General features: G+C 42.2%; 1 protein-coding gene across 1 annotated transcript; it reads left to right on the top strand.

Moving 5' to 3' along the window:
- The first annotated feature begins 216 nt into the window (after positions 1-216).
- LOC148067287 (E3 ubiquitin-protein ligase RNF19A-like) lies at positions 217-11,619 on the top strand. Its single transcript, XM_087805241.1, has 9 exons — positions 217-1,047; positions 2,674-2,882; positions 4,107-4,251; positions 6,092-6,254; positions 7,014-7,128; positions 7,410-7,571; positions 8,318-8,531; positions 8,610-8,753; positions 9,655-11,619. Exons 1-9 carry the CDS (start codon positions 347-349, stop codon positions 10,451-10,453), a joined length of 2,652 nt encoding a protein of 883 aa, XP_087661367.1. The 5' UTR covers positions 217-346; the 3' UTR covers positions 10,454-11,619.
- Positions 11,620-11,889: the final 270 nt, after the last annotated feature.

Here is an 11,889-nt window from a genome sequence, read left to right as displayed (position 1 = left end):
AACAGGAGTTTATCTGCTACTTGTGTCTTAATCCATTCTCTCCTTTTGTGTCATCCTCTACAGGTTCTGTTGCACCATTTTCACAGAAACATATTCCCACATTTCCGCCAAAATCCGACTATTAGATGTGACCACGAGGTTGATCAGGAGAAGCCATCATGTCTTAACCACAGACGGGCCCTCTGGAGCCCTGTCCCCTCACCCTGGACCCCCTACCCCATCCCTTATCCACCACCTTTCCCCTTCTCCCACCCCCATCCCCCTTCCAGACATCCCCACTAATGTGAGGGACAGACTCCCCAGCTCTGGCTCGCCGTTGGCACATCACTCTATCTCCGATGGAGAGATGAGCCTTCGAAAGCACCAGCAGTTGGGCAGTAGAAGTGGTGGAATAATGGGATCTGACCGGGATCTCCAGTCCACCGCTTCTTCCATATCCCTGCCCTCTGTGAAGAAGGCTCCCAAAAAGAGGCGCCTTTCCTTGGCCTCTCTCTTCCGACGGCGGGGGCGGGAGTCAAAGTCAGGGCGCCAGAAGTCTCGAGAACTGCAACAGCCAGGTCATGGAGGTCTTTCTGGGGTGGACGGTATCGCGAGCATTGAAAGTATCCACTCCGAGATGTGCCATGAAAAGAATTCTGCCATCTCCCCTGGATCTGGGACCCCCTTTGCAACTGCTGCCTCCACCTCAACTGCCTCGGGACCATCTTCCTCCTTGTCTTCGTTCTCCTCTAAGCTTGGAGGCGGAGCAGGGCCAGAGCTTCTGGAGTGTCCACTGTGCCTTCTGCGTCACTCTAAGGATAATTTCCCCGACATTATGACCTGTCACCACCGATCCTGCATCGATTGCCTTCGACAATACCTTCGCATCGAGATCTCGGAGTCACGCGTCAACATCAGTTGTCCCGAGTGTTCAGAGCGCTTCAACCCACACGATATCCGCATGATTCTGGGGGACCGGGTGCTAATGGAGAAATACGAGGAGTTCATGCTGAGGAGGTGGTTGGTGGCTGACCCTGACTGCCGATGGTGTCCTGCTCCGGATTGCGGGTAAGATTGAAACTTCTTTTAACAGGTTCTTCTGACTTGTAATAAAAAAGTTTGTGTAAATTCAATGAAAATCATTCAATTCCCTCATTGGCCACATTATCTGGTCCAATTCAATACCTCTAAAGTTTAACTATCTTAAGGTAAAACCATCATAAAACTTACTCCATTTGCTATATTTTACAAATATTAATTGACTAAACTGATGCCTGAGTATTTAGGCCCACTGTACGCATTGCCATGTTAAAGGCATATCATTAAATTTACATTCAAGTCATGAGGGTAAACTCTACCACATGACTATCCATTAAAGTATCTACATGGGCACAGTGGTTACTAACCACTCCCCAAATGACAGGATCCTGGTTGGCTTGTGGTTGAATTTAATCTTGAATCCAGAAGTTTTGTCAGACATTTATTCTGTATAGAGTTCAATTCAATCAATTATCGTTGAGAAAAGGGCGGTGGTGAAGGTCCCCCATGAGGCTCTTGGATGTGGTAAACAATGACATGAGGATAGATAAATATGTCTCTATTGATCCCTTTGGGAAATCAGGGTTCCACACACAAGAGTGTAGTCAAGGGAGTTGCTGTGTCATTCCCCAATGGGAAATTTAAAAATATAGATTAATAATTAATGACTATTTCTTATTGTTCTACGACGCAGGTTATATGATGACCTATTGACTTAAAATACCATTATTCTGTCAACTGGACTGTTTTTCCTCCCATTAGTACAATTTGGAATGAAGTCTGTTTTGTGAGCTGGTGCTCAACAGAATGATCATAACGTTCAAGCCTTCGATACTCAATAAATAGCACTATGTTTGTAAACGGGGAATGTTCTGTTTGCTTTTTAGGTGTTCTATTGACAAGAGATTTATGGCAGTGTTTGTTTGTCATATCTGATTATACAAGAAACATGGCATCGTTAATACCTTTTTATATTTCTAAATGTTGTTCCACATCAGACCTCACTCATAAGTTAGGATTCACACTCACAAATTCCTATTAAACATAAAGCAATGAAAATGAATGAATGAATTATTATTTATTTATTTATTGAATCAATGTGCTGTCAATTAATTAACTGAAAAAAATGAAGGCGCACAACTTTGTACTCGGAAAATGCTCTGTGTGCAGCAGAAATGTCTTTCTGTGCGAAATATTATTTTATGTGGCAAACAAAATACTGTTGCGAGTCATCTTAATTGACCTTAATGTTGAAGTTCAGGAAACCGACTTGGAGTCACTCTTTTTGCTTGTTGAAAAGACATTAGTAATGAATGAAAAAAAGAATATAGGCCTCATCTTGGTGTTATCGTACAGGACAACAGGCTAACCTAGTTAGGTCCAGAGATAAGGAGGAAGCAACCTCGGCATAGATTTGCTTTCTAAATGTAAATATCACTTGAAAGAGCTAGTGTTCCTTTCTTCGCCATTCGCTTTGGATATAACAGGCAAAATGAGGTATATAGGATTGAAAAGAAACAAATAATGTGTTTAAAGAACAGGTTAAATGTTTACCTAATTGATCTTGTTATTGCAGTCCATTAGATGGCACATTTGCACAGTCATGTAATATGAAGACGGCCTGTCAATCTCTAACTAAACATGAACTCATTCTAGGTATGCCGTGATTGCCTTCGGGTGTGCCAGCTGTCCCAAGATCACATGCGGGCGGGAGGGCTGCGGCACAGAGTTCTGTTATCACTGCAAGCAGCTATGGCATCCCAACCAGACGTGCGACGCCGCGCGGCAGCAGCGAGCCCAGAGTCTTCGCCTGAGGACCGTCCGATCCTCGTCCCTGAGCTACAGCCAAGAGAGCGGAGCTGCAGGTGTGCTCACGACCCGTTGTGTAACCGCTAATGCTGTGTCTCAAATCGCACACTTCTCTTAGTATACTAGAAGTTAGTATGCATCAGAATAGTGTGCATACTAACTAGTACGCAAATTCTCAACAGATAGTACGTCTCAAATCAAACACTGCCGCTACACACTAACCGAAAAATTACGCGACAGCTTCTTCTTCTACTTCTATTTAACAATGTTTCAACCAGCTGTTTGAACGCTATCGACACCTGCTGGCAGCACGTTTTGCAAGTTTGGAAAAATAAAGAAAGAAAAAATATGAGAATCGACATATTCGCGAGATATTTAAGCTGGTATCAGCAGCGAAGACGTGTCATCCTTCTGCTGCTGAAAATGCACCTGTAAGTATATGAATATATATATATATATATATATATATATGACGTAACTTCCGTTTAAAACGTCATTAAGATGGCAGCCGTTTAGGGGGGTTAGTGTCCATCGAACCATACTCAGTTTTGTGGGCATGTTAGTACGCCAATTTAGTGTGCATGGCGCACTAAATTTCGCATACTAAGAATTGAGACGCACTTACGCACTAAAAATACTAACTTTGAGTACGCTAGTATGCGATTTGAGACACAGAATAAGAAACTGTTCAACGTAGACTGTAAGAATGAAATGGTTGTTGAATAGCTTTAAGAGTGATCCAAAGAGGAAGAAGAACTGATCATTTGTCATGATAAAACAATTGCCTTGGAAAAATGGTTATTATGTTAAGTATTCAGAGACAAACATGGATGCCATAAAGCACTGGCTTTGTCAGTAAATGTCAAAGCTATCAATGCAAGAACCAAAGTGGTTATTAACAAGAAAACATGGATGGATGACTAGATATCAGCTTCTCAATTAAACTCGAAGATATTATTCTTCTTATCATTTTATTTGTCTAAACAAGTGTATGAAGAGAACGAGATGCTTCAGTCATTTTCCCTTTAATGTTTATCAAAACATCTATAGGTCACATGATTGTATATATTTTTTAATTCCCTTTGGTAGGACTCAACAACATTGGTACCTTGAGAACAATTTTTAACAATAGATCTGTTCATTTAATTAACTTCTACAGTATTTTATTATTCAATTGTTGTATAGTTCAGTGAAGTAGCGAGACGTGGATCTCCTCACTGCTCGTGTGCGGTCCTATCTTCCGAGCGTCAATCAATTCTCTCACGCTTCTCCGTCCACAGCTGATGACATCAAACCCTGTCCACGCTGCGCTGCTTACATCATTAAAATGAATGATGGGAGCTGCAATCACATGACCTGTGCTGTCTGTGGCTGTGAGTTCTGCTGGCTCTGCATGAAGGAGATCTCAGACTTGCACTACTTGAGGTGAGTTTACTGCAGCACACAGTGTCGATGCCAACTATGGTGCATCTTAATCAAGTGTATGTTTCGAGGCCTGGCAGGTGAAAAAGCGACTTACGTTTGAATTTAAACATGAAACGAGTATGAAATGATGGACTTTTTTATAATCTTAGTGTGTTTTTTTTCTCTGTGCATAATGAAACCGGTGTTTGCCCTATATGATATTGATGATAATATTGTTGTGATGTCCTAGGCGAAGTGTAGCTGTATTTATGTTGCCCTCATAAGTCAAAGAACATTTAGTAACTAACTTTAATTGTGTATTCCTTTCTATAATTCATTACTAGTCTCAAAGTATGAGGGTTTTTGTTTTAGGACTTTTGTCCTCCGTTTTTGTCCTTTTCGGTCAGTTATTTGTGACCCTGGTCTCGAAAAGCGCTATATAAATAAATATTACTTACTTACTTACTTACTTACTTATTATTGCCTTTAATTTGATTTAAAGTGATGTTCAGCCCAAACTCAAATTTCACTATTTTTTTAATCTAATCTTTTCATATTGACTAGGGATGGGTTTTGGATTTATCTGTGTCTTTGGAGTTATAAGCAGAAATGTGAGCGTAACCATTTAAAGGTTGCGACCAAGAAACAGTAAAAACCATTAAAACACCTCCATACTGCTCGTCTGAAATGACTGTCTTGTAGTAAAGCCCCATCATGAGAATTGTTCCTGAAATCAAACAAAATAAGTCTGTATTTTAAGCTTGTTTGTAGTGGCAGCTCCTAGTGTCCCAGCGTAGATAAAATGGGGTTTTCATATCAGATTTATTTTTAAGTTACATTAAATTACCATTTTAGCATATAAGCTTGATTTTAATTATGATTTTATTCTTTAATCTCATTTCATTTTTGCCTGATGTGGCCCCTGAGAAAACTGCCGACTCTTCAATATTTGTTACTGGTCAGTCATATTGTCTCCTTCATGTGCTGGATTGTGCAGAAAAACAGATTTGTTTTATAATAAAGTCCTCTTGGCTACATGACCACTGACGTAGAAGATGAGTCTTCCTCGGGCCTGAACCTAAGGACTAGATTGTAAATCCAATTCATGGGGGATTATTTCACTTGATGAAAAATATAGGTCTGTATTTTGCAGAAAGATTTATGATGTAAGGGCATGTCTACAGATGAGGTTAGTCTTAACCGTGTGACAGATGGGCTTCCGCAAGGAACCATCTTTACTGGATCTCCCATCTTTTTACATCCAAGCCTTTTCGATACATGTTGAAACAGCAGATCCGCATCTCTGCCCGGGAGGCGGAGCCCAAACTTTTTAAAAGATTAAGTCATTTCCATTGTATTTTCAGTCTTTCCTCACGTGAGTCATCACTTCCAAAGAATTGACTACAGAGTACTTATTATTCTGCAAACAGAGGTTGAGCCTAATGAAAGTATTGACTTCAGCTCCTCTTTCATTTTAGTTAATGGGGGCTGTGTGCTAACAAACACAGCAGCAACTCTTGCTGCATTGAAACCTGCATTTATTAGATACCTTTTTTTTTATTAAGATTTTTTTTTCACATTACATGAACTATTAGCAAATTTAAATGCATAAAGATTATTGTGTTGATGCAATCGAAAAGCAGCTTTTCTGAAAATGCCGCTCAAACATCGCCATTCCGACAAAATCAACGTCACTTTGCTAATGTTAACATGCCACTGCAGTTTTCCGTGTTAGTACATTCATGTGTACTACATAGTTCTCAATCCTTTTCAGCGTTTACCATACTCCCGGGACGCAATTATTTAATATAAAAATGATGATGTGCGTAGAGTCTAATCGTTTTGTGTATTTCCTTTTCAGTCCTTCAGGCTGCACCTTTTGGGGGAAGAAGCCATGGAGCAGAAAGAAGAAGATCCTGTGGCAACTGGGAACTCTAGTGGGAGCCCCAGTCGGTATTGCACTCATCGCTGGCATCGCTATCCCGGCCATGATCATAGGGATACCTGTGTACGTGGGGAGAAAGGTGAGCGGATCCTTACAATGATCTGGGTGCAATAGAAAGTCCACGGCCAACTCGTCAAGAATAAAAGCCAGAAATGTCAATTTATTAACATGGCATGATCTTGTCCCAAAGCATGTGTTTTAGACTATTTTATCCCGAGTTTAGTGAAATGAATCTGTGACCAAGTAAGCTTGCTATTATCTTTCAGTTAAAAACAAATCTCATTGATTAATCCAGCCTTTGTTCTCTAATCATTTAGAGGCAAACGTATGCAATTATATAAAAGTCTACTTGTCTTCCCTCAACCCTGCTCTGTTCGCAATAAAACGAGCACAATAATAAAGTTGAAAGTAGCCAAACTATCCAGAAATCCCCTCTTTGGCTGTCCAGGAAGTCAGAGACTTTTTTTTCCCCCCTCAAACATGGCAAGAGGAATTACATGACAGCTCCGTGTGAAACTGCATTCCACATTAACTGTTTGACTACAGCTCTCGTAACTCTGCATCCTGTTGACCAAGACTGCTTTCACTGCCACAAACTTTGACATAAATTCAGCGGAAAAGGCAAATGAAATGTCTACGTTTCAAATTGGGTATTTCAACAGCTGCACAAATGTTAAATGAAAATTCATACATTATGTATTACATAAACGGGTACAAGTTATGTTTGCATCTCATTTCTCTCTTTGTCTGTTTTTTATATATTTTTAAAATAATGTAAATTGGAACCTCTCTTTTCTGTTAGCGAGACACAGTTATGTAACTCTGTTCTCATTGCCAGATCCATAACCGCTATGAGGGCAAAGATATCTCCAACCACAAACGAAACCTGGTGATCGCTGGTGGCGTGACTCTGTCCGTCATCGTGTCTCCTGTGGTTGCTGCCGTCACTGTCGGTCAGTTTCTCCTCCTTATTGACACAGTACTATTTGTCTTGACTCAGTACAACATGTTTGTTTGAAGATTCAGTTTATTGCTTTTTTTTTTTAAATGAAACAGACGAATTCATTTTACAACTTTCTCCTTAAAGCATTTTTTTTTAAATGGTGTTTTCAGCCTTTTTTCTAGGATTACTTAATATCCTATGATTTAAGCCATTTTAAAAAGCCCAGTTTATATTAATGGGTTTTACTGCTTTTGTAAACTTGGAGTTGTAAAATGTGCTGGTTTCTCAAAGGCATCGGGGTCCCCATCATGCTGGCCTACGTCTACGGTGTGGTACCCATCTCGTTGTGCCGCAGTGGAGGATGCGGCGTTTCTGCAGGAAATGGCAAAGGCGTCCGGATCGAGTTTGACGATGAGAACGACATGAACGTTGGCAGTGGGGCAGCTGCCACAGGTAAGCATTGACTTGCTCTCGATCACTTCAACACTTTTTTTTTTTATCACAAAGCTCCATTTAATTAACTTTCTCCTATACAGCATTTTTTTCCTGTTCTCCACATTTATGTCACTATAATACTGTATGTACATGCCTGCAGCCGACACAAAGCTGCTTTTGATCAATGAGGCGTGTAGGTCTTGGTCATGTGATGTAGGATTCAGGCGGTTTACACTGTGGTGTCAATAAAGGTTTTGTCAGCGACGACTTACAAGATTTTATGAGCGATTGTTAAATGATAAAAATCAGTTGTATTCCTAAATAAGTGTTTATGCAGGGTTTAACATTTTCATAAATTACAACATGATTTACTGCGGCTTCGTAATATTACTTAAGGCAAGGCATTTTATGTAACACTAGGGAGCCTTGTAGTGCGGCTTCGTAGTTTACCAACATTTTTACTTATTTTTAAGCGTTTTGTGCAACATTAAATCAGTTCAGTAAGTGAAGCATTGATATCTAAGGCGAGATGTCTATTTTATTTTAATTTTCTTAGGATAATCAATGGATTTGAGTGTGTAAGTGCCATGTTATAAAGATGCATTGTGGGTAATTTAGTTTTTGTTAGACTGCTATCGAGTTTAAAGCTCTGGGCCCCATGAGGTGACTTGAAACACTGGACTTTGACCTGGTCCTGAGTTTGAAACATCCTACTTTGCCTGAGATGTGTGAATTATATTTCCATCATTTGTATTTTGTTCTAGACACCACATCGGTGGCAGATACGCGGAACAACCCAAGTATAGGCGAAGGAAGTGTTGGTGGGCTCACCGGCAGCCTGAGTGCCAGTGGCAGCCAAATGGACCGACTGGGAGCCATCAGGGACAACCTGAGCGAGACCGCCTCCACCATGGCCCTGGCCGGAGCCAGCATCACCGGCAGTCTGTCCGGCAGCGCCATGGTCAATTACCTAAGCAGGTGCGAAGCGTGAGAGGAGATCTTGGGATGGATTCGTGTCTTGACACGAAGAGCTTCTTACACGTCTCATGGTTTCAGGATGGAGGTGCAGGCTGATGTGCAGAAGGACCGCTGCAGTCTGAGCGGGGAGTCCGGCACCGTCAGTCTTGGTACAATCAGTGACAACGCTAGCACCAAAGCAATGGCTGGTTCCATTCTTAACGCACACATGCCTTCTGACAGGTACGAGTCCAAACCACCCTTCACTGTAGGAGTGTTGGATCTGACACGTGAAGTCAAAAGACCAACATAAAGATTTAAATGCTAGGACAAACTATACAATAAAAATAAAAATACACATAGGTGCGTATTTGTTCTCCACTAGATTAATTACTTTACTTAATTAGTATTATTTTTCCTAATGTAATTTTCATAAAGCAGATTCATTTTTTAACCCCTCAAACCTTAGTGATGTTTATTGTCAAGAATCTGGTGAAACGATACCTACCGCGATACAGAGGCAACGATACGATATATAGTGATACTGTAGTAACAAGGATATATTTGTAGTATTGTCGAGTACTTGACTCTTGTGTTGCAGAATTTACAGACCACATGACTCTTGATGAAGTCGTAACTGCTTTCATTTGTTTTGAAACCAAAAATATCTATAAACATCAGCTTTAAAAGCTGCTGGAGTCGACTGTATCCTCTCATCCTCAGTCATCACTGGGATCTCACAGGATTTAATTGTTAGTTAAGATGCAGGAGATGTAATGACCTCTGCCATCTAGTGGCCGGAAGTTCAAACAAAAAGAAAAAAATGACATGAATATTAATTTTATTAAAACTGAAAGAACAATGGATGCAGTATTGTAAAAAAGAGTATTGTGACGTGTCGGTGTATTGGTATTTTCCAACACCCCATCGTAAATGACAATTTTCCTCGATGTTTTCTGGTCCAAAAAATAAATAAGTTTGTTTTTTAATTGCAGATGTAAGAATTAAGACTTTTATCATTTATAATATGAAAATTTCAGAATTATTATCCACTATCAAAGGGCTTGTAAGTTTACTTTTAATACACAGTTTAAAAAAAATGTAATTTTACGTTGAATTCAAAGTCAATTTCCTGTCACCACAGGGACGGCAACAGTGTGGAGGTTCAGGTTGACATCGAGTCCAAACCCTGTAAGCTGAGGCATCACAGCGGCAGCAGCAGCGTCGACGACTGCGGACACGCCGGACGCTGCAGCTGGACCTGCTCCTCCAGCGGCTGCGCCTCCTCCGAGGGCAAGGGAGCGTCCTCCAAGTGGTCCAAGGAGACCTCCTGCTCCTCCTCCACCGGCTCGGGCGGGAAGAAGAGCAAAGGGAAGCTGCGCAAGAAGGGCAGCGCCGGCACCAAGATCAACGAGACCCGCGAGGACATGGACGCGCAGCTGTTGGAACAGCGCAGCACCAACTCCTCCGAGTTCGACTCCCCGTCCCTGAGCGGGAGTCTGCCGTCGGTGGCCGACTCGCACTCCAGCCACTTCTCCGAGTTCAGCTGCTCCGACCTGGAGAGCATGAAGACGTCCTGCAGCCACGGCTCCGGCGGCGGCGGCGACTACCACACGCGCTTCGCCACCGTCAGCCCGCTGCCCGAGGTGGAGAACGACCGGCTGGAGACCTGCCCGGCGTCCTCCGCCTCCGCCTCCTCCTCCCCCCCACAAGGGGGCGTCGTCGCCCCGCACTCGCCCACCTCCTCCCTGGACCCGGGGGCGGAGCTGTCGCCCCTTTGCTTCATCACAGAAGAGAATGTCAACCTGGTGTGTCCCGCCGAGCCGGACTCTCTCAGCTACACGGGGCAGTTGCTGAAGGAGTCCAACAACAACACGGACCACCAGCCGCCGCCGCCGCCGCAGCAGCAGCTGAAGAACTCCTGCATACAGACGGACATCTGACGTCCACCTTTGCTCCCTCCCCCGAGAGGACCAGCTGCTGACGCGTCCCCCCCGCAAGCTGAGATGAAACCACTGTGCCAGTTTTGTTTGATTTTTCGATCTCGACCGTGGACGCTCCTGCAGGGGTTCACGTTTTTCCAGAGGTTACCTTCTAACAGGGACCAGGCAATATGACTCGAACCAGATGAGTTCCCCCTCCATCTGTGCATTCTTTTTTCAATTGAAATCTAATTATTATTTTTTTTATCCTCAACCTTACATCCGAAAAAAGTTTTTGGCACTGAACTGGATTAGTTTTTACCATCTACACTCTGGTGGAGGAGGTCAGTCTGTGCGAGTTTAGAGTCGTAGACAAAAAAAAGTCTTCAGTGGTTCAGAGATCCGATGATCAGTGGGTTCCACTGGTCTCTGGCAGGGTTTGTGGAGATTATTCTTTTACGTCGTGATTTGGTCAAATCTCTTGACAAAAAAGAAAACGTCGAACCGCGATTTATTCCGGCTGGTGGTTTCTCCTCACTGAGCAAGAGAGGACTTTGATATTGTTTCTTTAGTTTTCGTTTACTCATGGTGCCTTTAAGAAGCTACTCTGTTTGTGTCTCTCTCTCCGCCGTGTCTTCAAGACTAGCTCGTTTAAATCACTCGTGAACTAGTGCGTCCGCTCACTCACTCACAGACCGAGACTCTTTGGTAAATGAAGACTTCTCAATTGCCTACCAAAGACCGCACTCAGGCTCTTGTTAGCTCTTATGCCACTCGTCTGTCACCCGCGGACACAGTCGCAGCCGCGTCACTATGACAACACCGCAGGAAAACACTCGCCGCTATCACTCGACGACACCGGCCACAAGTCCTGAACTGGATTGTGGTCCTTCTAAATAGACTTGCAGCGTCTACGGTGCAGCGGAGAACAGCGTGAATAGTATCTGACGCAGGTCTGTAAGAGAATTCAACACTTTTGTTGTGAATGATGCTGCGGCCCCTTTTTTTTTTTTGGTTCTTCTTCTGCCCCGTTTTCCTCATTAATCACCAAAATGTCTAAATCCAGATTTTAACACTAGTGCCAGATACAGTTGCAAAATGGCATTTGGTATTTGTACATTTGTTTGGTAATTTGCTTTAATGTATGCGTATAAATGCATATCGGAAAATAAAAAAAATCAGACAAATGTTGTTTTTGTTTTTGTGACATTGAAACTATCAGACGAAATATCTCTTTATATTACTGACTCCTTTAAGAAACATCTTAAGAAGGTTTTATTTGTTCAGGCTTTTCCTTGATTTTCTGGAACTCCTGTTGTGTTATCAGTATTATCTTGATCTTTAAAGTATATACTTTATTGAATATTGTTTTGATTGTTTAAGCGCTTTGTGACCCTGGTCTGGAAAAGCGCTATATAAATAAACAATTACTTACTTACTTTATATCGGAAATCACT

Source organism: Callionymus lyra, chromosome 13 (genome assembly GCF_982586985.1).
Source record: "Callionymus lyra chromosome 13, fCalLyr1.hap1.1, whole genome shotgun sequence".
NCBI classification, from domain to species: Eukaryota; Metazoa; Chordata; class Actinopteri; order Syngnathiformes; family Callionymidae; genus Callionymus; species Callionymus lyra.
This window is presented reverse-complemented; position numbering and strand designations above follow the sequence as displayed.